Below are 25,656 nucleotides of genomic sequence, written 5' to 3' on the forward strand. Positions count from 1 at the left end.
CCCTACAAAGTATGATTTTCATGTTAACAATATTAAATCCCTCATGATCTGTTAAAACAAGATTATAGATAAACCTACTGTGTAAAACATAAAAAACTATTTGTGACTTACACTCTTAAATTCACTGTTTACTTCAGGTCTCTGAACATTTACATATAACTTAAAATACTTCTATCAGTAAAAGTATATGTTCATATTCCTTTTACCTGCAGTTAATAATAATACTTGTTAAAAGATCTAGACTGATATGTTAATCATTTATTTAAAAAGTCGAATTGATTTTCCTATTTTCTCCTTCACCTTGAGGAAATGCTCTTCGCCTGACCTCCGAGATGGATGAAACCTAAAAATAACTTTTCCGTCTGTTTCCGATGGGACGTATTAAAGGGAAGGCACCATAGCGCTTGCATGACGTCACGACGCAACCGGTTCTGCGCACTGGACGCTCGTGTTATCAAGCTGAACAAAATCAATCAACTCAAACCGGAAAAAGCAGCAAATCTGTTTAAAAAAAAAACATTTTAATGGTTGTCATTCGATGTAATTGGAAACCGACTATTTCCTGTGAAAGTATTGAAGCTGAATATGTTTTGCATATAAAATAGTTTAATTGGCAATGGACAAAGTGATTATATTACCATTCTATTTGAGCTCTAATAGTGGCATAAACACCGTCGCAACAGTTCCCCTTGATTTATGTTTCGTTTTACGAATAAGGTGGATTTAATTATTATTATTATTTTTTTATAATTTGGGGAAATGTTCCTTAGCTCCAGATCGGTCCATGTTGCGCTTTTATTCTGAAAACAAACCGGAAGTGATGTTTTGTTGCTGCTGCTGACTCGTAACCAGGCGTTGACAAGAAGCTGCCAGGAAGTCATCGCTCGAAACAGATTCAACTGTAGCTTGTAGTAACTTTGTCTTTATTTAACTGTAACACGCAGTGAACTGAATAAAAAAAAAAAAGACGACGTGTGTCAAACAAATACTCCACAAACCTCAAAGATGGAGCAGGAAAATATCTTTCTCTTCGTTCCCAATTTGATTGGTGAGTTTTTTTTTTTACCGTCAACATGTATTGCTTGTTAGCTTGACTTAAACAAAACACAGCTGATGCTACTGAAAGAAATGTCTTACCTGAGTCTTAATAAAAAAAAGTGTCAGCTATGTGGACAGAATTTCACTCCTTCTCTCGGTTTACCTGAACATATTGTGTGTCTATTCCCAATTCTGTTATCATTTATCAGTGAAATGTAAAAGCTGTTCAGGCCTTCTACTATTTGATTTTGTGTCACAACTAATGCTGATGTGTGTTAACCAGTTAAACACCTATTCACCTGCTTTCTAACAGTGTACCTGTGTTAAAGCAGCTATCTTTAAACTGTGCAGTCCATCATGTGTCTCTGCTCTCTGTCTGCAGGTTATGCCCGGGTTGTCCTGGCCCTGCTGTCCTTCTACCTGATGCCCTGCTGTCCTTGGCCGGCTGTCTTCTGCTACCTGCTCAGTGCCCTGCTTGACGCTTTCGATGGTCACGCCGCACGAGCGCTCAACCAGTGTATGTATCTTCAAGGACCATGCACCCACTTTCCTTTACCAAATCTCTCTGAACAGGCTGATGCCTTAGATCAGAGATGGGGCAACTTTGGTCACAAGCTGAGGGCCGCATTCGTTTAATTCTCACTGCCTGCGGGGGCCAAATTGTAGAATACAAAAAAAAACCCCGATTAAAGTCGATTATGTCTCAAATTGAAATCAACATATACCAATGATCAAATATTATCATGGACATATTTCTGGTTTTCATGGTAGATTTTGTCGTGTTTTCCAATTAATTGACATGTAAAAATTGACCTGAGGGCCACGTTGAGGGTTGATGGGGGCCGCATGTGGCCCCCGGGCCGCCAGTTGCCCACCCCTGCCTTAGATGAACCAAACTGAGTGACTATAATCCAAAATGAAATGAGAAGTTCACAGTGTTAATGACCTGTCAATCACAAATCAAACCTTTCTTTATTGTCTATTTTACTCCAAATGGGACAAAAGGTAAACACAATGATGTTTTATTGAAACCTTGAACATAGCTATTCACCATGAATTCTTTCGGACAGTGTTTATGAGGTATGAAGTTCAGTGAGTTCATTGTCGCGTAGACTTTTTTATCTATCAGGCTTCGTTTGGCAACCAGTGGAGTCACACGATCATCTTCTTGCATACAATGAAACAAATTTCCCCTCGTGGGATCAATAAAGTATAAATTATTATTATTATACAGTGTGTGTCAGTATTTATGATCACTTCTGTTCCCTCAGTTTTGCCTCTCAGGCTCATAACTGCTGAAATGTTATTGAGTGCATTTCCCAAAACTTAGTTACATATGTAGAGAATTTACTATACATTCAGTTGTTTGATATTTTTTGCCCTCAAATTTGCCTTTCAGGCTACCTGACTTGCCCTTTACTAACGTATATAATTAAAGCTGTTGTATTTGACTTCTTTTACTTCCTTGAAACAATTAAAATTCTTCTAACCTCCTGTATCTTGTCTTATCTCTTTCAGCCACAAAGTTTGGAGCCATGTTGGACATGCTAACAGACCGCTGTGCCACCATGTGTCTGCTGGTGAACCTGTCCCTCCTCTACCCATCCTACACCTTCCTGTTTCAGCTCAGCATGTGCCTTGACATCGCCAGCCACTGGCTGCATCTGCACAGGTACATCGTCACAGAGAACAGTCCCTCCTCTTTCAAGTTCAGTACTGCAGCAGGGGCCCATGTGGCAGAGGAGATAGAAGGTTTGCCCTGCTTTCTTTTGTGGATGAGAAACCAGAGAATTGGATCATATTAATCGAAATGAAACAGAACATGAAGTTTTGTGGAGAGCTGCTGCTGAGAGTTAAATCCCCTCTCTGTGGCTGCCCTCTTGAACACAAAGAGGTTTGGTTTCAGACAGCAAAGTAACAGCCTCTACTAATTCAAAGAAACGCCTTACTTTGAACAAACAGGTCTGCCTCTGCAGGTTACTTTCTGTATTGTTGTTGGACACACAATATTTTTTTGTGGACTTGCGCTGATCAGGCATATTTGCCCGTAAGGATAGCATTTCATTTAGACATTACAAAATATGCAACAACAAAAAAAAAAAAGAAGAAATTTAAAAGGCAGATTCCCCTTCATTATTCTGCCATCATCATTGTTCTTTTTTTTTTGTTTATTCAGCTCTACAATAAAAGGATCGACCAGTCACAAGACCATCGACCTTTCAGGCAACCCCATCCTCCGCATCTACTACACATCAAAGGTGAGAAAGCACGCACGCACGCACGCACGCACGCACGCACGCACGCACGCACGCACGCACGCACACACACTGTATTTTTCTTTGGACCTAATGCTGCAGTGTTTATCTCCTGCAGCCGGTGCTGTTTGTGATGTGTTTTGGGAATGAGCTCTTCTTCTGTTTGCTCTACCTCCTCCATCACGTCGAGGAACCAGCTGGTAAGTCTCCTCCTCCTCCTCCATCTTCCCCCCCTCCCCCCTCCCCACCCCTAATGAACACCTAGGAGCCTTAACTAACATCCACACACTGCAAGACGTTGGAGTGCTGAATACTGCTACATTGTTTTGACCTGCTGTGTGTTTCCCCTGCAGGCTGGGTGTACTGGCTGCAGGGTCTCTGTGGGATCATCTGCCTGCTCAAGTCCGGCATCAGCCTCGTGCACCTCATCACAGCCTCCCAGAACATGGCTGCCATTGACGAAGCTGAGCGAGAGCAAAGCAGGAAGACGCAGTGAGGGAGGAGAGAGAGAGCTTCAGCAACAGATCCAACACGCAATTATTTTATGTCATTTTATCAGATACAGTGAACTACGGTGACTGAAATAACACGAACAGAAAGAAAGCAGAAAAGTTTTATGACCAAACGTCACAATATTTAAATTCCATAATCAAGACAGGTGTGCGTCTGAAAGATACGTCCTTAACAGTTTTTCCAATCGTTCTGCTGTGATTTATTTTACAAGCAAACAATGATGATACGTCTTAATACTAAATTCTGCATTTTTTCCGAGCCAGGAAAATTTAACTTCACAAAATATCAAAGAATGAAACAGTGTGTGACATCAATTGTCTTATTAACATTTAGAGTGAAGGAGCTGCAGAGCGAAAAAAAAATATTATATATATTATAAATATTATATTTCAACTTAATAACTTTACTCAAAGTTAGGATACGTCTGATTTGTGGCAGATTTAATCGGAATCAGAGAAGCTCCTCAGTGTCAGGTAGAAAGATAAACGTGTTTAACAGTGTGTGAGGAGAAACTCCGGGTTCTACAGGGTCTGCATGGAGGATATGTACGTTTAAATTAAGACTTGTCACCCACCAGTACCCTGAGGGGAAGCGAGAGGAGATCAGAGTACCAACTGATGAAACTTGTTAAAAACATAGTTATTGTGCTGCAGAGGGTAAAAAACTTGAACAACATGATCAGAATAGTCTTTGAGGATTCAAGAAAAAATATTTTTAATTTTAAATCAGGATTAAATGGATACAAATGATTGGACATTTTAATTGTCTGACAACATGACAGAAGATCCCTGAAGAGAAAGACCGTTTATGTTTCCAATGTTCCAGAGTTATTGTGTGTAATCCAAACATCCAAACTTACCATTCAAAACAGCAAAGTCACAAAATAACAGAGAGATAAATGCGGCGTAGGTATTCATTTAGCAGTGCGTTGATGAAAGCTCTGGAGTTACATATTCCAAGTTGTTTGCTTGGGGAATAAACCAGTTGAGCAGTTTTGTTCAGCACCAGGTTGGTGTCTGAAGTTGAACTGAATGAAAAAGACTATCAAATGTTTTAATACACGTTTCAGTTACAGCATGTTCAATCAAACTTTTTGTAGAAATGTGAAGAAACTAAGTCTGTTCTGGCTCTGATTTACCGCTAATATCTACCTGAATTCTTGATTTGTTTATTTTTTTTGAATGTCAGTTTTACTTTTGCTAAATTTAGATCAAATTTGTGTCCCTGTCCTTGGCGACACACAGACCAAAAATCGGAAGCTCTCAGTTAATGCAGACGACACCCTCTTATTCGTGTTACAGAAAAATCTCAAACTTTTACTCATAAATCAAAAAGCCGATTCTTTCCTTTCAAAGCACTAGGTAATGAGCACTTAAATATTCCTTTTGTGACTCCGAGCCACTGTTTTTTCTGTTATTATTGTTATTATTATTAATTCGTTAAGATTCCAGCTTTTATTTTGGTGTTGGTTTAATGGCAATCATGACTTATTTGAAATGTCAGCTGTTGTTTCTTTGTGGTAGAAGAGACCTGCTTGTATTTAGTCTGCTTAGAAACAGAGAGTTATGCAGGTCATAAGTTATACCTCACTTGAAGAGCACCAAGTATTATTGTTGACTGTTTTGCATTGTATATTTTAGAGTCTCTGACCACGTTTGTGCTGACTATGGACTTCTGTATGCCAAGTTTCAATGCAGAATGTGTGATAAAAAAAGTGTGGAAATACAAATATTTTCTTCTTGTTTTAGATATGATGTCAAAGAATGTATTATTAGAAATAACTTGTGTCTATCTTCAAATTTAGCCAAGTGAAATACTATATCCATTGTTGTAATTATGTAAGTATTTGATAGGACTCTCAAATGATTACATTTTTTGATTGCAATTAATCACAAAAATTCCAATAGTTAATCTCGATAGATCAAATTTGTAAACTCATCTTTCAAATTCTGATATTTTGCGTTTGAAAACAAAAATTGTTTGGCTTTTTTTACTGTCTTAAGCTGAAAATACTTCACTTGTTGTTTGAATTCAACCCTGCTTTTATCTTTTTTAAATAAAATAAGGCCCTTCTGGTAGATCGCAGGTTACGTCGTTAACTTTAGTTTAAAAGTTTAAAAGAAACTCGGATGGAAAACTTAACAGCTTCAAGTGTAGTATTTGATGTCATAAGGTGGATATTACTTCAGACTCCTCAACTGAGCTCTCTGGGAGTTTTGAAATGAGACGTTCAAAGGCGCAGCAGTGTCGTTCTTTTCCTTCTCTATGACTACAAGGACACACTGCAGAGACATAAATCTATCCATCTTAATTAATTGTTATTAACTAGTTTGTGCTGGCAGCCCTTGTATGTGATGGTTATTACGTGTGGAGTGTGGCTGATTTTAAATACAACTAGATACAAAATAAAGACAATGGAAAACAGGGTTTTATTGTTATTTTTGGCTATATCTGACATTATTTCTGGATAATCTAAAACTCAGTCTCTAAATTAATGTCTATTGAAACTAAACAGTCGCATCTTTGAGATCTTAAGTTTCCATGATCACTGCATGGATTGAACACGTCTTACTCCCCATTTTATTAAAAAAAAACTAATAACATTTTACAATATTATAATAGCTTGTGTTGGTTGATGAGACTTTTTTTTGTCTTTTAAACATCTGGAAACATAGGATGTGTTTCTTCTTTAATTTAGGACACTCAGTGATTACCATGGTTGACACTAGAAACAAAGTGATACAGATATAGAAGAATAAGAAGAAAGGTGAGGAGAAATCATGATGCTTGATGTAGCCTATTGTTTGCATGCCTTATTGATTTGTGTTGAAACACATTTATTGGTAAAAAAAAAAAAAAGAGGTTTTTAATAAAGGCTGGTGGAGCGAACACGAAGTTTGGAGATTTGGTTAATTGGAACCTTGCAGAGTAAATATTTCTGGCCCCACTCATGAATGGACGTCATGTGCATTGAAGGTTAAATCCAGCTGTTGCACTTGCGCGCATCGTTACCTTTAAGATGGTCGTGGATAACGCCTTGAATTAGACAAACACGACACCATTTTAGCCGAAGAGTTTTTGCTGCTGCTGCCCCGATGAGCAAGGTCCGGGCCGCTGCGTGTTTACAGATGCTGGGATTCCGCTTTCCGCCGAAGCAAAGAAGGTGGGGGGGAACATAAACGGCAACGCTGATTCTATAAATGTCGGATTTCATTTTGTGTCGGCCTACCGAAGAAGTGACGGCGGCGGCGGGGGCGAGAGGGACGGCACGAGACGAGACGGGGTCCGCGAGGAGGGTGCACGCACAAAATACTTTCCCTTTAAAGCGGAGAGGGACAGAGGGGGTGAAGAAGAGATAAAAAAAAAAAAAAAAAAGAAAAGGAAGAAAGACAGAGAGGGAGGGAGGGCGAGAGGGAGTGAGAGGGAGAGAGAGAGAGGGAGAGAGAATTTGAAAAAAAGAGAAAGATGTCATCCTGTCGATTGAAACACCGAGGCGGAGCCATGGACCGCAGCCGACCAGGAGCTCTTTAAGTTAGGGGACGTCCCGTACGCAACACCGAGGCTGAGGAGCACGACGCTGCGGCCTTTTTTTTTTTTTTTTTCTCTTCTTTCTGGAGCTATCGCAAATAAATGACTCTTGAGCAGCTGCTGACTATGATTAGCACGTTTCGACAACCTCATCTCCTGTAAAGAAATAATTTATATTTTTTTGCATGCAGTTCCTGAAATTTTGTTACAGTAGACATAAGCAAATGATATTAAAATGCACCATTAAAGCAAGCATGATACCAACCATTTTGTCGCATTTACAAAATCATCTTGTCAGTGCCTGTGTATTGCCAACAGATTACCACGAAAAAATTCATAAATCTTAGCAACCTAATCACCATTTAGACTGTGGATTTAGGCTACCTATCGTCCGATGTGATCATACATTTCCATGGATTAACCCGGGCAGGTAGAGAGAGGAGCTGCGATACAGGCCTCGGGTTTGTTTTCATAGCAGCAGCTGGAGCATTTCTTGTTGGGCTCCGTTGCCCCCTTTTCCCTCCCCTCTTTGATCCCGGGCTGGTTAGCGTCTAGTCCCCCCTAAAAGGGTTCAGGATGGACACCTCCTGGAGTAATTTCCTCTTTCAGGTAAGTCTTAATTGATGCTTGAGGTGCTCTTGTGGTTTAACGTTTTTATAAGGAGGAGGGAAGTGTGTGAGAGAGAGAGCGAGAGAGAGAGAGAGAGAGGGTGGGGGGTATTTCTGCATGGGGTTAAAATAGGGAGGGAGGGGGGGGGCGTCTAAAAAGGAGGAGGTCAGAGAAGGGTCAGGGTAAAGTTGGTTGTTGCAGGTTGTTGCCGTAAATTTGAAAATGTATCCAAAATGCTCGGTGGAGAGGAGCATTTCAGCACCCACTGGTTCCTGTTTTAGCGATTTGAAGCATTACATTTGGCATTTTTGGCCAATGCCATCTTGTTTTCCTTTAAGCATCTTAATACAAAGAGGAAGTGGCTATGTTGGTAAATGGGTCGCCTTGGTAGCTAATTGTCAATCACAGGGTATTTATGACCTTAAAGCTGTGCCCTGCTGTCCATGTTCTGCTTATAAGCACCATCCTTTACTAAAGAACATCATTAAGATTGAAGAAGACTTGATACTAGCAATTTGGACCATAAAGTCTTTTTTATTTTCTTGTAGGTAATAAATCTAATGAGATGATGATACCCTCATAGACTGTACAGTCAGACCGATTTTGCAACCAATTCGAGTCGCCCCCTGTTGTCCATTAGAGAGAATGCAGGTTTAAGCAGTTCAGCGTTTGCTACATTTTTCAACACCTAAAGGCTAGTAATTTATAATGATCTGTGTGTACAACAAACAATAAAAATGTATTGTATGTTTTAAATGTACTTATTTGCACCGTCTGTGTATCATCGAAACAGTCTGTCCACCGCATATGTGAAGTCGTTTCTTTGTATCAGCAGAATATATTAAATGACCGATACCAAAAATGTGCAAATATTATTTTGCATCCCCAGCTAAACATACAAAATTAACCAAATTTTCAAAACCCAGACGCTATGTCATTTTTCAGTTGCAGCGCCAAGGGTATCAAACAGATCAGTAAGGAGTTAATGAATATGAAAATGTAAGTCCTTATTTTACATCTCATTTGACAGGGAAACAGTCTAAAGACACTGTGAACAATTATTAACAGAGAAAAGCATCAAATGTGTAAATCTGAGAAGCTGAAAGAGAATATTTGACACTTTTTGCTTGAAGAAAGAATCAAAATGAGTCTCTCTCCAATCGACTCTTAATTAACACTTAAAGTTTGAAGACTATGTTCAGTTTGCTGGACTGTAAACTGAAGGACTAATCATAAATATGTTCCTTTCTGTAGACGCAGACGACTCAGAGCCAGCCTGAGACACCGCTTCAGTCCGAGCTGCTGCCTGAGCTGACCGGCGCCACTCAGAGTCCTCCAGCAGAGCACATCGTGACACCACCATCCACCGTCGACACTGCTGCCCTGAGCGAGGAGCCTTTACCTGGTGAGGAGGGGGGGGGGGTCTCACTGCAGGGTACACTGGTTAACAAATGGGATGTGTTCAGAGTGTTTGCATGGGCCACCCTTTAAATCTGATTTTGCATACCAGGGGACAACCCATAAATCCTAATCTAATGTCTAGATAATATTTTAGATGTTTATTGTGAGTTGATATAAATGTAGCTGTGGGTGTACTAAATGGGCCTTACAGCGACTGCAGGCCACTGAACTGGCTGCAGACTTTTTACTAAACGCATTTTTTACAAAAAATCTGCAAACTGAGAAAATCGCTTTGGAGCAGTGATGTTACACAATTGAAGATTTCAGTAGCGTTAAAATAGAAATCAATATGAGCACACTGGCGCCCGTCACAAATAATATGGGCTTATACTATAAATGTATGAGGGCATACATTTTCCAACATCCACCTATATAGATTTTTATTTACAGAACATATTACACAGATAACGATGCCTGGGTTGATTTCTAAAGTGCGTCATCATATCATTGTTGTTGTTGTATCATTGTGTGCTCCAACTACATAGTTTCCAAAACTCTCAACATTGTCTGCAACACATGTAGCAGAGCATGACAGCTTACAAGAGAGTGGTTTGAACTACAAACAGTTGAAAAAAAAAAAAAAAGGGTCATTTAAGTTTGATTCAGGAAAGCTACCTTTTAATAGGTGTTTGAAAACTGCGCTGATTATGAACTCTAACCTGACTGAAATTAAAAAAATCTTAATGTCATTATTTGCCCTCCTGTTGTGTCTTTCAGTCAAACCTCTCACCAAGCCGAGTCGGCCGGCCCACATATGCGCCACCTGCAACAAGGAGTTCAAGAACAGCTACAACCTGCGGCGGCATCAGTCGGTGCACACGGGCATCAAGATGAAGGACAGAGTCGCCCGGGAGAAGGAGGAAGGAGGGAAGGTGGTGCGGGTGGAGAAGCAGACCATCCCTCTCTCCCTCCTCCAGCTCACTTTGCCCCCACAGCCTACCTCTCTCCCTCCTCCCCCCCCCACCTCCATTGCCCCGGACAGCCTTTCCCAGCCTGGTCAGCACGCCAACCAAGAGAGCCAGCCAATTTCTGTGTCCATTGCCCCGGCAACCGTAACCATGGCTGTGGCACCTCAACCCATCCAGGCAGCTGTTGTTGTTGTTGGCTCCATGGAGCAGGTGGTAAGCTGAGTATAATATATACTGTATACAGAGAGAGTTCAGACCAACATTAAAAGATCAATCATCTATTTCATGTCTCTGTACCAGGAGGGTTTATTACAAATCTGCTCAAACACTTTGACTCAAGGATGATCTGATTCGATTTTGGTGGTCAAAGGTCATCATTGCCTCCTAAAAAATATTTTTGGGCCATTACTCAAGAGCTATAATGATCATGACACTATTCCAAACAAATATCTGATTGGACAAAATAATAAAGTGCCCAAAAATCAAAGGTCAACCTCACTCTGATGTTACGATTTAAAAAAAACGCACTTTTCTGACCATTGATATTGCCTGTTTCTCGTGAATATGATATCTTAGGAACACCTGGAGAAGATTTAGAAAACTGTGGCCAAACCTCTCTAAGCTGTCTTTCTATAGGGCACTTATTCTGGGTTTTCTTTGAGATTTCTTTTCTATAGTTTGAGTCCTTTTCCATTTCTTTCTCTTTTTTTTCCCGAATGCAATGTCAGCACAAATATCCTCGATCATTCAAAGGTTTCTTTGTGAGGCTTTCTTTTTGTGCTCATGTTGAGAAAACCCTGTAGAGTTAAATCTTATATCTTTACTGATCGGGCCATTACATATGTTGGCAGTGTTTTCTGATGAAAAATATCTCTTATTACTTGCTTTATAACACCTTATTTCCTTATTTCTTGTCATTATAACTCCAAGAATTACTGCCTTGAAAATATTGTAAACAAAGTTGTTAATTGCCTCGTCTGACACTGACCTGGTGGCAGTGAGGACAACCATTGTTGGTTATGTTTTGTTTGCTTTAATAGATTATATAGAGGCCTCAGTCTGTTTCATAACCAGCTAAAAACTCCATTAGTAAAAGCAAATATAGTTTGTCAATATAGTCTTGATTAAACAACGCTCTCTGTATGACTCTAACATTATCTGGTTTCTCTCAAGCCTTTTAAAAACATTGGCCTTAACCGTAAAGAAAGAGTTTTGACAGCTGCCATTCTCTGTAGACTTGTCTGACTATCTCAGCTGATGCTCCCACAGAGCCTCACAGTATCTCTGCTGCTGTTCCTCAGAACCCAAACCCCAATCCCAGTCCCAACACCAACCAGGTGAGGAAGAACCACGCCTGCGAGGCCTGCGGGAAGGCCTTCAGAGACGTCTACCACCTCAACCGTCATCGCCTGTCACACTCGGACGAGAAGCCGTACTCCTGCCCAATCTGCCAGCAGCGCTTCAAGAGGAAAGACCGGATGAGCTATCACGTGCGCTCACACCAAGGCGGCGTGGAGAAACCGTACATCTGTCCTCACTGCGCCAAGGCCTTCTCCAGGTACAGACTCGGAAACACAGCAATTTAAAAAAAAAAAAAAAAAAACATATTCTGTGATTATAAGGACTAATAGATAACAAAAACTCATCGTTAGACTAGCTACTCCTGTGTTCTACAAGGTAAAGTCAACAAATGAATGAAGTATTCAAGTGGATTAAAAGAGAGAGCTGTAAAGGCTGTTTTTCATCTCTCTATCAACAACGTCTTTTACTGTAGAGACCATTGCTGTAATGTTGTCGGACTCTTAGAATTACAATGTGAGGAGCATACAAGAGAACTTCTAGTTGACATAATAAGAGGGATGCATTTTCCCCAAATAGCTTTTTGCTGCCTTTACAGCTTAGAAAAGGTAATATATGTTCCAGACTAAATGCTTGCACAGTTTTTACCCTTAAAGTAACACAATATCTTGTTTGTTTGGTGTTTATCTGTATTTATTGCAGACCAGACCACCTCAACAGCCACGTTCGACAAGTGCACTCGACAGAGAGACCGTTCAAGTGCACGGTAACATTTCATTTGTCTGTTTACTTGAGTTCAACTTAAATAGTTTGGTGAATAGTTTTAGTGCTGATCAGAACTACCAGGGTTACTTAAATAATAATAATACATTTTATTTATAAAGTGCTTTTCAGGAACTCAAAGACACTGTACATTTGTTTAAAAAAAAAATAGAAAGATGAAGAGGATCACGTGTTTATTCAATCTAATTAAACTTTTACAATTGTATTTTCTGTTCAAAACAACAAAAGATTAAGCTTTTTGTAATCCAGCACTTTTTTGTTGACAATCATTCATACAATGTTAGATGACTTCATCCTTGTTTTTAAAACGTTCTGTTCTCTGTTTGTCTCCTCTCATGACTTAACATATCTGTACATGTGGTCCTCATGTTTTCCAGACATGCACGTCAGCGTTTGCCACGCGAGATCGTCTCCGCGCCCACCTGATCCGGCACGAGGAGAAGGTGCCGTGTCACATCTGTGGGAAGCTGCTGTCTGCTGCGTACATCACCGATCACATGAGGGTCCACAACCAGTCGCAGCACCACCAATGCCACCTGTGCAACCGCAGTAAGACACACGATACCCTCACAAAATCATTCCGGTTAAATTCATTCAACTGGAGCTGAAGAATAAGGCGTCTCTGCAGAGTTTGTCTGTATCCTTCCTGGGTGGCTGTCAGACACTTCAAATAACAATCTGATTCTGTCAGTGGTAAATCTATCAAACATTTTAGTGGATGTACCTTGATTGAGATTTTCCCCCAGGATGACATTGCAGCCATTACAGCCTGTTCACAGTTGCCAGAAGTCACAATGTACTGAAATGATTAAAAACTTGTTGTACCTACAGTATATGTCAAAGTAGGACCCAGCTTTAAAAACATTAGGATTCTCTTTTAGGTACAGTTCCTGAGTTAGTCTACTTCAATGCTTCTCACTACTGCAATTATAGCATAACTCACAATGCAGTATTAGATTTATTAATGGTTACAAACTGGGAAATGTCCACAATTTCTCAGTTTGGAGTCACTTAAGTACATTATTATATATTTGGTTCTGTGATATGTAAAAAATATAACAATAAAATAATGAATAGTGTATAACACTGTTTCGTAACTAGAATAGGCTAAACATGGCAAACATTTATTCATAAAGGTTTTGTGCTTGTCTTCCAGGCTTCACCACCCTCACTTATCTGCGTGTCCACGCTCAGAAGCACCATGGTCAGGAGTGGAAGGAGAGCGGCGGGGCGCGGGGTAGCTTCGGTGGGACCGGTCCTGGCGGGGTGCTGCACTGTCAACTGTGTGGAGTGCAGTGCAAGACAGCCACACAGCTCCAGGGTCACATGGGCACTCACGCCAACCAGGGTGACCCCAATCCTGACCCAACGAGCACAGGCCCAGTGGGAACCACTAGTGTGGCCGTTACTGTGTCCAGTGCTAGCACAGTGGGACTGCTGGTAACTGACTGCTCCAGTATTGCCCCCCAGCCCCATAGCTAGCACGCTGTGGGGGGGGGGTTGGGGGTGGGGTGTGGGGGGTGGGGAGGGATGGGGGCGGTAATGGGTATGGTGGCAGAGGATTTGGTTAAAGAAGGACTCGTGGAGGAGAGAACTGAGAGACAGTTTCCAGTCCAGGTGTGTGTGAATCATTGCTATGTACAATCATGTTGTTCAAAATGCGTTTACATTTAAAACTGATGCTATCGAGGTGTAATATATAAGTATTTTCAGATGTTTCAGGTGTAAGTCCTGGCAAGCTCTTCCACACCACTCAGCCTTTAGTCTCTCTGGAAACAATCTGATAAATGTCCTCAAATGATGTTACTAAGTCACTGGTTCCCAACCCACAAATCAGTCATTTGTATATTCTTCCCATCTAGAATCAGTGTTCTATCCAGAGTGGTTGGGCTCCAACAATAAATACATACAAACAATTTGATTAATGTACGTGTACTGTCCTAGTTAAATAAAATACATAAATAAACATGTGACTGTAATGAGCTTATATGCATTGGTTTCAAGTTTCTTAATACCTCTTTTGAGGGTTAATGAACCAATTCCAAACGTATCAATGCCACAGTATAACTAAATTACGCTCTGAAGTTACTTTTCAGACCACTGGAATGTGTATCTATTATTAGAAAGAACTGCTAAGTGTATGTTGAAACACATTTTAACTTTTTAAACAAACAAAAAATGACTATCAAATTAACCGCTTTCACTTTCTTTCTTTTCTTTTTTTTTAACAGACTGCCAGAAGTGAACACAGAGCGTCAGAAGCTGTCAAGGACATTGTCTTTCCTACTCAGCCTGGCTCACGGGTTTTCATGAGGCCTTTCTGGACCTTTCGCTTGTTTTTGTGAAGCCCAGCTCCATCCGCAGTGTGAAACAGCTTACCAACTCTGAACACTGACAGACTGTTAAATGAAGGCTACGTGTTGCATACTCTACAATGTCCTGCGAGTCAGATGCCGGAGAAGAGACCGTGGACAACACTAATAGGAGACCTCTGCTCATTAAAATAGGGAAGAAAGATATAGTGTGTATTTTTTATTAATATGGCTTCGCAATTACCTATCTCTATTTGCCATGTCATTGTTTTTGATTGCACAGCCTGTCATGATTTTGTAAAGCTCTTGCTGTTTTTTGATCATTTATACTCCATATCAATGTTTGTTTATGATGGGGACCTAAGCACCTGGACTATGTAACATGATTAATCTCAGCAACCCCCCCCCCCCTCATAATTTACAACAAAACAGTCTCCAGTTTGCCTTTTTTGAGATTCTTCAGAAGGTGGGAGGGAAGCATTCTCACACAGCATGGGATGTTTAAGATGGGCCATCATGTAAATACCTTTCAGCAGCTGATAAAGGCAAACTAATAATTACTTGTGTATATCCCCATGAACATTGAATGTGCATAACTTTCTCTGCTCTCATGTGATCTTTGCTCTTACTCTGGATGCTGATTTGTAATTCTCTAAAAAAAACAAAAAAAAAAAAGGTAAATTGCCATGTAATTTGTAGCTACTTTTGGTGACACATTTTTGTGGCTGTGCAGATTGATTGTACCCGGTGCATAGTTACTACTGTATTAAAAAAAAAAAAAAAAAAGCAGTAAAAATGCATGTCTTGTATTCTGCTCCTGCTTGATGATGGGGTTTGCTCATGTGATTGTAACATGAAAGCACCCAAAAAGCTAAGTTAGCATTGTTTACAGCAGTGAAGAGCCTCCACCCTCCCCCACCCGGCTTCACCCAGCTCCTCCTACTTCAACAAGCTACACCAGCTAGCTGTAGCTGTGAAAGCGACCAAGATATCCAGCTTGGATTAAACATACACCCGCTGGATGAGACGGCATTCGTCCCGAAAACACAAGAAGCTGCCTACATGGGTCGCTTGCAATCAGGGAATCGCGGCGAAATGGACAGCTAGCGGGCAGACCAAAAGCTCCAGGAGCCGGGGGCAGGAGCGCCGCCGTCGAGCATCGAACTCGGCTTCTCACCGGTCTCAAACTAGTATTTCTACCATCGCCTTTTAAAACCCCCCGAAGCTTGGTTTGTGTGTTAGTTTGAAGATTTAAAAATCACAAAGGCGCAGCTCTCTTGTATAAAAATATGTAGGTCATTGTAACCGAGTTAAATGGGTCATCACTGGGTTAACCTATTACTTACGAACAGCTGGTTTAGCACGATAGCTCCGCTTACTGCCTCACTGTTAGGGGCTTTTATTTACTCGGAATTTCCAAACAGGAAAGTAATAACGTGAATGCATACGCTTCTACGAGTTGCATTTACTCTGCAGCTTGTGTGGCAAGACGTAAAAAAACAAAAAAAAAAATCGACTTTCAAGGTATATTTTCCCCCCCACATTTGTGTCCATCGTCCGCTAGCTGCAAAGCTAAGTTAACTACTAAACCAGGTGAGTGCAGCCTGCTACAAAAACAAAGATCATTTTAAGAGTCTGTGACTGTGTTTTTTTGAGTTATTTTGTTCATGTTTTGTGAAAGTAAACCAGCTTCGATCAGTGTCAACAAGGCAGCTTTGATGTTTATTGGTTTAAATCAGTTATAGCTGCATGTCCTCCTTCTTTGCGCATACAGGGAGCTGGGAGATAATGCTGACTGGAAAGCGGTGTTTCCTCCGCACCTAGCCGGGAAGCAGCTCTCTTTTCTCACACTCACACACACACTGTGTTTCGGGGTTTTTTTTTGTTTTTTTTTTGGTTGAGAGGAGGCATGGCATTTCGTGGAGACTTGTTTCCGGGCTCTGAGCTGGGCCACAAGTACTTCTGTGTCAACACTTCCTGCGGAGCTCCATCCACGGGCCTCAGCGCTACACCGTGCCTGACTGGACCCACTGCCCCGGCGGGGACCCCTCGCCACCCCACAGCCCTCGGAGGTAGCGCCGGCGGCGGAGCAGCGGTGCCTCAGCCCTACAGCAACCCGGCCAGCGAGGTGCCCAGTCCCCCAGAGATGGAGCCGGACCGCCCGATCGGTTATGGCGCATTTGGCGTTGTCTGGTAAATGTTATTCAGAAGCACTATCCAGAACTTCACCAGTGTTTTTTTATTTTATTTATTTTTTTATAAATAATAATGATGCTCACCCTCAAGTTATCCATCACACTGATCCTCATGTTGTTCTCATTAAATTTTGCATTATTGTTAGAGTTTTGCTGATGTAATTTATCTGATTAAAGCAGCTGATACATGCCATTAACACATACTGTTTCACATACAGGCATGTTCCTGTTCCATGTTTTTTTTAAGACAAAACGCAAAAAAATCTGTGTGTAAATTAAGAAATTGTGTTGTCACATAGTTTGTCCAGCAGGGCCTGGCACTATCTGCAGCAGAGCATCACAATGGTTTTTGCAGATGAGCGCTTATCTTATTTTTTTTTTTTTTAATTTAACACTTCTAATGATTCATGTTTGGAGGCTAAACTACCTGTGATTCCTTGCAGGTCTGTTACAGATCCACGCGACGGTCGCAAGGTGGCTTTGAAAAAGATGCCCAATGTCTTCCAGAACCTGGTCTCCTGTAAGAGGGTTTTCAGAGAGCTGCGGATGCTGTGCTTCTTCAAACATGACAATGTAATAATGGGACTAAGTGGTGGTGGTGGGGGGGGCAATTCACAGATTTTGGAGAACAGAGGACTAACTAAATTTTCTTTTTTTGCAGGTTTTGTCAGCACTGGACATTTTGCAGCCTCCGCAAATCGACTGCTTTGAGGAAATGTATCCTTTCTGAATTCAGACAAAACTGATTATAAGTCGGCAACAAGCCTCTTTCTGTTATTATAATAACTTCGTCACACCTTCTGCCCCAGTTTCTCCGCTTTTAATTGTCCCTGTCATGTCCTCCTTTTTAATAATTTAGCCACTGCTCCTCTCTGGTCTAAATCTAGCTTCTCTCTGTAGATGTGAATAATTAAACCTTCTGGTTCACATCTTTCTTCTTTTTTTTTTTTTTTGTGTTATTGACAATGTTCAACCAGACCCGTGCTCAGAGATGCACCGTGATTGTGTGGGCGGTGCAAGGTCAGGCCGTGCATGAGCTGTGGTTTTTCCTTGACATCCACCCCCCTCTGGCAGCTACGTGATAACAGAACTGATGCAGAGCGACCTGCACAAAGTGATCGTGTCTCCTCAGCCTCTTACCACCGACCACATCAAGGTCTTCCTCTATCAGATCCTTCGAGGTGAGTAGACACTACAGTGGCAGAGGGGTGGTAGCTGAGCTGAGCTTTAATAATCAAGACACTGCACAGATATAATGGTTATTTATGTTATAGGGAGATACACTATTAAAACATGTAGCTTCTTGCAGTTATTTAAGGCAATTTAAACTTTATTAGTAGGTCACACTTTGATACAAAGAATTTCAAAAGTAATTTACAAACAAATTAACAAAACGTGTTTAGCGATGACTCTTTTTAAGTGATCTAACAATTCCTTCTTAATAAAAATACAGATATCTTTAAAAGTATTCCAAAAACTCTGTTTCCAGTTACTTAATTTTAATGACAAAAGAAAAAACAGTATGTCAACAACTGGTTTCTTGTATAGTTAAATAGTTATTTTTGAGGGGGGTTCCATTACTATTTTCATCATTGATTCATCTGCAACTACGTTACATATCTATAAGAAGAAAAGGTGACTCGTGAGCAGTGCAGTCCCTAAGAGGGATACGCTGAAACACATTCTTTAATTTTGTTTAATAGAAGGGTCACAAAATCATCATCGAAGGTTCAGATCCAGGGGTGCCAGCGTAGCTCAACTGGTAGCGCGTGCGTCCATTTACAAAGTCTACAGTCGTAGGTTACCGTTTGGATGCATATCTACCCCCGCTCTCTCCTCCCCACATTTCCTGTCTTTCTTTTCAGCTGTCCTAACGGTAAAGGCAAAAGTCCCCTAGAATAATAAAGGTTTAGATGCATTCAATTACCCCTAAGAGCCTCGTTATAATACAAATCCAGTGCACTAATTGTGTTTTTTTTATTGATTCATTTTTTAACCTTTTTGACATACATTTTGTACAAACATGCACAGTACAAAAGCTGAAGCTTACTTGAGAATGCAGGACACAGAAGACATGAAATGATGTTGTGTTGCTCAGGTTTGAAGTACTTGCACTCCGCTGGGATCCTGCACAGGGACATCAAACCTGGAAACCTACTGGTCAACAGCAACTGCTTACTGAAGGTAAGAAACCTTCTCACACAAGAAGTGTTTTTTTTTTTTTTGTTGTGTGTCGCGCGAAAAAACACACAAAATAAAATAGACGCAATATAAAAACATTTCTCGTTTGGTGAAAGGGGAGCGCAGAATAATCTGAACTACTATTCATTGTGAATCAAAAGTCTGAAAACACCCAGAATACCAACTAGTCCTGAAGTTTGTACAAAAGAATCCAACAGTGTCTTTGAAAACATTTTTCTTGTGGTAAGATTTGTGACTTCGGCTTGGCGAGGGTGGAGGAGCCCGACCCGTCGCGTCACATGACCCAGGAGGTGGTGACGCAGTACTACAGAGCTCCGGAGGTGCTGATGGGATGCCGACACTACGGCTCGGCCATCGACGTTTGGTCGGTGGGATGCATCTTTGCCGAACTGCTGGGACGCCGCATCCTCTTCCAGGCTCAAAGCCCGATCCAACAGGTGAATTTATCTGACGGGTTCGGGTTGACATCATATTTAGTATTCAAATCCTTAGAACTAGTGCTTTTTATTTGTTGTCACTCTTTGTAGTTTAGCAGTAAAAGATGTGAGCACTTACTTTAACACACCTGTCCTGCCTCTTGTCCTGGTCCAGCTGGATCTGATCACAGACCTGCTGGGAACTCCGCCTCTCTCTGCCCTGTCGTCCGCCTGTGAAGGAGCTAGAGCCCACATCCTGAGGGGGCCGCACAAACCGGTACGTAACGTATCTCTGTGTGTGTGTGGTCCGCTCACACTCGCAGTCCACCAACACAGACAGAAAACAACAACAAACATGTCTAAATATTTCACAGAAGTAAAGAAAATGGTTTTAAAATCTGCCTAGTGAGTTTGTATATGTCTGGCTTTGTTAAGTTCAGAAATGTGAGAAATGATTTTAGGTGTCATGCAGAATTTAAAGTTAAGCCGCAGAGGATATTAAGACAAATTGAACAGACAGTGAAGCCAACATTAAGCATATATTTTTTTTGAGTTGGATGGGTCAAATGTGAGAGAAAAAAATCAGGTATATACTTAAATTAGCTGGGATAAGCGCTTTCCTTTCCTCCCTGTATTTAAAATGTATGTATGTCAGTTTTCAGTGCATCATGAATGATTTTATGGCACCAGGCTGCTCGGTCATATCATATATATCATATCAAAAAAAGAAAAGAAGAATGTGGAATTGTCATATTTGGCTGAGATGATATCTGCACTGAAGTACCAATGGTTTATAAACACAAATATTTACATCAAGACTTATGAAAGTGTTTGTTTTTGTTTTGCCCAGCCGTCACTGTCCGTGCTCTACATGCTGTCTGATGGAGCCACACACGAGGCTGTTCACCTGCTCTGTCGGATGCTGGTCTTTGATCCGGTGAGTTCACACAGAACAGACCAACAGACGCCTGGCGTGCGTGCGTGCGTGTCACCAGCTGACACAATACGTGTTTCTGGATCAGGACAGCGACTAAATGTATCCCTCTCTGTGCAGGCTAAGCGGATTTCCGGCAGTGACGCCCTCTCTCACCCATACCTGGACGAGGGCCGTCTCCGCTACCACACCTGCATGTGTCAGTGCTGCTACTCTGTCCCCAGTGGCCGAGTTTACACCCGGGACTTTGAGCCAGTCGCCGAGCGCCCGTTCAGCCACAGCTACGAAAACAGTCTGCTGTCAGTGTGGCAGGGAAAAGGTACCAAGCTCTCCACATCGACTGACGCCCACTGTGAGTGTTACTGTGCGATTAGGAATTCTCATTGTGCCGTGTCCCTTTCTGTCCCACCATCAGAGTTAATCCATCGCTTCATTACGGAGCACCAGCAGGGGAAACGAGTTCCGCTGTGCATCAACCCTCAGAGTGCTGCCTTCAAGACCTTCATCAGGTGAGGAGGAACTCATAATTAAGCGTCTTTCTCTTTTTTTTGTGCTCTGTTCCACGTTCCTTTTATTTAGTCCGCCCTGTGCATGTAGTTTAATACTAAACATGCTTCCTCTGTTGGCATGTGAAAAATAAGGTTCAAAAATAAATTCCTGCGTTATCGTCCTTTGCCCATCACATCCCTGATTGATACTTAACTACAGCTAGCAGTGAGCTAATATGACAACATTGCCATCCATAGTTAAAAGCTAAAGCTACAGCATTACTAACCACAGCAGTAGTTGAAGTTAAAACGGTAAGATAAGCGATACCACTTTGCTACCCCCATTAGAAGACTACATAACACAATCTCTACTCAGCCTGCTTTGGTCTTGTACATATTAGTTCTTAATGTCAAATTGTTTTACTGAGTTTGTTGATGAGGAATTCATTTTGAACTCTTTTGTAAACGAGTGCAGCTTATTATTTCCGGTACGTTTGGGTTTTTCCACATTCTGGAAATGCCAAACAATCTGATCTGCACGATACGTCTACTGAACCCTGACAGATTGATGAATGTTAGCTGCTCTGTGTCTGAAACTTTCTTTTTGGGTCCTCAGGTCGACCGCATGGCACTCCTCCAAGGTCTCTAGGAAAGAGGAGAGATGAACTGTCCTCTTCGCCCTCTTGGGGAGCGACAGCAGTTTGATTTTCGTGTTCCGGGACATCGGAAATTACAGAAGCGTTTGGGTCTTTATCTTTTTTTTTTTTCTTTTGTGTTCACATGGTGGGGAAACAAACCCACCCCACCATGACAGAGGAAAACAAAACTCATCTGAGCTCCTCCTAAAAAAAAAAAAATCTTCTCAGTTCCCCCCCCCCCCCTTCTGCAAATCTAAAAGAATCTGAAAACTACTGCTCAACTTCTTGGACGACCCAGACAGCAGATGCCTGAGGCTTTTTTTTCGGTGCTCAATTTAAAAGAAATGCTGCTGAAGTGCTTGAGGAGGAATAAGAGAAGGAAATAAGTGAACTTGGTACTAGACTGGATTTCCCATCTATGTTAGTAGAGACATTAAGAAATAATGATTTTAATTGTTTGGTAGAGTTGTTGCTTAGTTGATATTTGAATTCATTCCAGCCCTGTGCAATATGGTTTAATTAGAAGAAGAAAAAAAAACCACACACACACTTGGCATCCTCGCTTGCCAATCAGACTTTTTTGGGTTCTTGCTGTACCACCAGCTTACCGGATCGGTGTGTCACGAGCTCTCCCACGGAAACCCGCCAAACAACACAACATTAACCGCCAAAAACCTCCAAGGTTTTCTCTCTTTTTGTTTCTCTGTGAATCCGGACTGCATATGAACACATCACTCACTGTGTTTTTTTTGGGGTTTTTTTTGCGACAATAATGCAATCTAACAGATGTAGCAGGTTTCAACAACAGTCCCAGTTCCTCACTGTTTCTCCCAAGAACAGTCAGCTTTGATGTCGTTTTCTTATCGCAGCTTGGAGGAGAATGTTTAGTCTTAGTATCAGTGTTGTTTGAACACCTTTAAAGGGGAATCCCTGTATTATGAAACATAGCCACCGTTTTTAATACATATTCTGGGGTCTAAATGATTGATGGGTACAAACACTTCCAGTCTGCGGTGGTGCGAGGCGGCAACATAATTCTCAGAGTTTCTGATTAGTACATCCACTTTTAAGTGCTTGTTTTTTGTGACTGAACGGGTCAGATAGTTATCCTAGAAGTTTTTGGTTTGATGAGTCATTTAGACGGAAACATCTTTAAAGCTTAGGCCCCGAGGATGAGAGAGTTAAATCAGGATTTTTTAATCACAAACTGATTCTTAAAATCCTCACAAGCAGACAAAAGACGCCAAACTAACAATTATTGAGCTTTTTTTATATCTGGCCTGTCGAGGTGGATAACAGTCTTTGTTACTTATGTGAGGTGCTTTTTCTTTTCCCTGCCGGAGGAGAGAAAGAGGAAACTGCGACCCTTTTTTTTTTTTCTATTCTTATTTATTGAGTGTTTGTTGAAGAGTGTGTGTCTCCACCGTTTTTTAGTTTGAAGCGATCCGTCTCTGCGGTCTTGGTTACCTCAAACCCTGGAAAGAGGAAACAGAAAAGAAGAAGAAGAAGTAACGTGTGAATATGTGTAAAGTGAAAACCCTCCTGTCACAACTTAAATGTCATTCCTCCAACTGCTCGTTTTTTACTTCTGCGCTCGCTCCTCGTCTCTCGCCCCGCCGCTCAGAATCAGTGTGAGGTTTTGAGAGGAGAGAGATATTGTCGCTGAAATGCTGCTGCTTTTTTTTTTTTTTTCTCTTTTGATTTGTAGTTGTTATTAATATCGTTTTGTAGTTTGAGGCTCCGGTGACCTGTTTGTAAACAAAACAAAGAAAAAGGTACAAAGCCTCATGAGGGGATGCACCAGTGTCGATCGTGTGTTTGCATGATCAGGGCTGATGATGAATAATGGGATTATATCTGAAGAGTGAGGACACGCAGACGGATCATGTCGTGCATCATTTTTTATGTCAAATGTGCAGCGAGACCAAAGGCAACGAAATGAAGTTTCCTCCCTGAAATCAAAGAAAATCACACTGATGGCTAACATGAATCTCTGTCGTCTCATCAGAACATCCTCCGGGTTGATTGTTCCTGCAGTCATGTTTAAGACCAGGTGAAAACTGCTGATTGATTATCTGTCAAACTCGGCTGCTAAGAAATAATTTTTTTCCACGATTGGAAATGTCACATGCTCCCAGAAGCTGAGGTGACGTCTTCATCTGTCGTGCGTGAGGATGTGATTTTTTTTTTTTTAGTTTACTCCACACTTTCAGCTTTTTCTCCTGAAGAGGTGACCAATGTGAATCATGAAGATCCATAAAGAAAAAATATTTGTGTTAACTACATTTCCCTGAAAACTAAATGAAGGCCACTTATTCATTTCATGGATTCTTCTGCCTCGCGGGAATAATCAGATTCTTGACAAAGCTTCATGTTTAAACCGTCAGTATGATCCTTTGGTGTCTGGAGGAGCTGAGATGTTTGGGCCCCTGTTTTGTCATCTCCGATCACACTTAGATTTTAAAGCCTTCCTTTGTGTTGAAATCTCACAGAACACTTGTTTGTTTCTGTGGCTGCTCACTTCCTGGATTGTGTATAATAAGTTTTTTTTTTTTCTCCTTGTACATGCCCTGAACCTCCAGCAGGTGGTGCCCTGATCCTCTGTTTCCCTGATTATTTTTTGTTGTTGTTGGTTTTCTTTTTTTTTTTTAAACCCCTGAAACCTCAGCTCCTCTTCTACAGGAACACATAGCAAGCCTCCCGTCGAGGCTGCCAGATTTACCTACCTTGTATATCTGCATGTGTATAGTTATTATCCCACGGAGAGCATTTTGGTTTGAATGCTGTGCAATGGTTCGGTTTGTCGGCGACGACAAAAGCGTACATTTTGTGGTAATTTTTATTTAATTCATCTTTAGGAAGTGATTTTTATTAGAAGTTTTGTTTTTGTTGTGCTCTAATTAGATTTTAATGAAGCCAAGAGTCGGAATACAGCTTGACTAATTGTTCCCTAAAAATACAAGAACAGTGAGCGAACCTCTCAGACCACACTGATTCTTTTGTTTAAAGTGTCACCGTTTCGTTGTGATCACATGACTACAAAACGGCGACCTTAAAGAAAAGCATTAGTGTTAATGTTTTTGTGTATTTAGTCCTCAAATTGTTACGTTTGATCAGAATAAGTTCACATAAAACAAACTTTCCCCTACTTACCATTTTACTTTTAACACCCTGCAGCTCCATTTTGGTGAGAAACCCTGATGATCTTTAAGTATTTGTCCTGTTTGGATGCCTTTACAATCACTAAAGATGTCAACAATGCTGCCGTTACACCATATACACACTCATTTTGATCCATCTGTCACAGCAGAAAACTGAAGGAACAAATCCCCTCGTTGCAAAAGCTTCACTAACACAAGTATACTTAAAATAAATGGTCATGATTAATTCTACCTTCAACTTTTCATGGAATTAATCTGCAAATATTAGAGGAAAGGTTCAAACAAAGTTTGTGGAGTAATTTTGAGAAACAATCGTCAGCTTTAGGGAACAATTACTTGAACCGTTTTCCCTTTTTTGGACTTTTTATTTGCTTTCTTTTTTTTTTTTTGTTCTGTTGTTGTGTTTGTAGAGATCCTTCCAGGTGAGAAACGGATTTTAAACTAGATGACCGGTTTAGTGTGTTCAGAGTTCACCTGGCGAGTCTCACGTTCAGCTTGTCTGTTCGGTGTTTTCAACGCTGGATTAGAACTGACGCAGAGCGGGTTGGACAAAGCGGTCATCTGTAGAGATTAGACTTGTTTTTCTTCTATGAAAAGAAACTTGATGTTTTTATTATTCTAAATATGAAACTGATGTTTTGTCCTTGTTTTAGCATAAAGGTTTTTTGTTTTGTTTTTTTTTGACCTGTGTTCCCAACAAATACTTGAATTTCTTAAAAAAAAAAAAAAAAAAGTTTAGAGTTAAAGTAGTGAATGATGAAATAAATAAATGGACACTGGATAATATACCTTTAGCCTGTTTTGAAGTTTTTTCTCTGTGTTCACATTGATGAGCTCATAAAAAAAGGAAAGGGTCAGTGAGCGATATTTCATTTTATGTAGAAGAACATCTTCAGTTTGAATTCATGCAGATCAG

The 25,656-nt window shown here is 40.9% G+C and overlaps 2 protein-coding genes and 1 long non-coding RNA gene across 4 annotated transcripts; 2 read left to right on the forward strand and 1 right to left on the reverse strand.

Annotated features, from left to right (window-relative positions):
* The first annotated feature begins 840 nt into the window (after nucleotides 1–840).
* cdipt (CDP-diacylglycerol--inositol 3-phosphatidyltransferase (phosphatidylinositol synthase)) lies at nucleotides 841–6,231 on the forward strand. The gene is made up of 6 exons (XM_020645687.2): nucleotides 841–1,048; nucleotides 1,421–1,555; nucleotides 2,557–2,710; nucleotides 3,215–3,296; nucleotides 3,412–3,493; nucleotides 3,647–6,231. The coding sequence occupies exons 1-6, from the start codon at nucleotides 1,006–1,008 to the stop codon at nucleotides 3,787–3,789; spliced, it is 639 nt and encodes a 212-aa protein (XP_020501343.1). The 5' UTR covers nucleotides 841–1,005; the 3' UTR covers nucleotides 3,790–6,231.
* LOC136183005 (uncharacterized) lies at nucleotides 3,692–6,960 on the reverse strand. Its single transcript, XR_010668848.1, has 2 exons — nucleotides 6,819–6,960; nucleotides 3,692–3,757 (listed from the first exon to the last, which is right to left on the reverse strand). It is a non-coding gene; the product is annotated as an uncharacterized lncRNA (long non-coding RNA).
* Nucleotides 6,961–7,375: 415 nt separating this feature from the next.
* On the forward strand, nucleotides 7,376–25,528 carry nlk1 (nemo-like kinase, type 1). Of its 2 annotated transcripts, XM_065964448.1 has the most exons (12): nucleotides 13,885–14,011; nucleotides 14,626–16,899; nucleotides 17,345–17,474; nucleotides 17,563–17,618; nucleotides 17,976–18,082; nucleotides 19,000–19,085; nucleotides 19,331–19,540; nucleotides 19,695–19,796; nucleotides 20,370–20,456; nucleotides 20,574–20,772; nucleotides 20,869–20,962; nucleotides 21,558–25,528. In XM_065964448.1, exons 2-12 carry the CDS (start codon nucleotides 16,616–16,618, stop codon nucleotides 21,604–21,606), a joined length of 1,404 nt encoding a protein of 467 aa, XP_065820520.1. In that variant the 5' UTR covers nucleotides 13,885–14,011; nucleotides 14,626–16,615; the 3' UTR covers nucleotides 21,607–25,528. The 2 variants fall into 2 exon arrangements, 1 of the variants encoding a protein (XP_065820520.1); XR_010668847.1 differs by lacking the exons at nucleotides 17,345–17,474; nucleotides 17,563–17,618; nucleotides 17,976–18,082; ... (5 more) ...; nucleotides 20,869–20,962; nucleotides 21,558–25,528 and adding exons at nucleotides 7,376–7,943; nucleotides 9,198–9,348; nucleotides 10,122–10,525; ... (1 more) ...; nucleotides 12,314–12,377; nucleotides 12,772–12,943 and having other exon boundaries at nucleotides 13,551–14,011; nucleotides 14,626–15,117.
* Nucleotides 25,529–25,656: the final 128 nt, after the last annotated feature.

This window comes from Labrus bergylta, chromosome 16 (genome assembly GCF_963930695.1).
Source record: "Labrus bergylta chromosome 16, fLabBer1.1, whole genome shotgun sequence".
NCBI lineage: Eukaryota > Metazoa > Chordata > Actinopteri > Labriformes > Labridae > Labrus > Labrus bergylta.

Bases quoted from the DNA above. Each gene is read 5' to 3' on its own strand.
- cdipt (XM_020645687.2), top strand. From the start codon at position 1,006: ATGGAGCAGGAAAATATCTTTCTCTTCGTTCCCAATTTGATTG. The intron at 3,297-3,411 runs GTGAGAAAGCAC...TATCTCCTGCAG, and splicing joins GCATCTACTACACATCAAAG to CCGGTGCTGTTTGTGATGTG. The intron at 3,494-3,646 runs GTAAGTCTCCTC...TTTCCCCTGCAG, and splicing joins TCACGTCGAGGAACCAGCTG to GCTGGGTGTACTGGCTGCAG.
- nlk1 (XM_065964448.1), top strand. From the start codon at position 16,616: ATGGCATTTCGTGGAGACTTGTTTCCGGGCTCTGAGCTGGGCCACAAG. The intron at 16,900-17,344 runs GTAAATGTTATT...GATTCCTTGCAG, and splicing joins GGCGCATTTGGCGTTGTCTG to GTCTGTTACAGATCCACGCG. The intron at 19,541-19,694 runs GTGAATTTATCT...GTCCTGGTCCAG, and splicing joins CTCAAAGCCCGATCCAACAG to CTGGATCTGATCACAGACCT.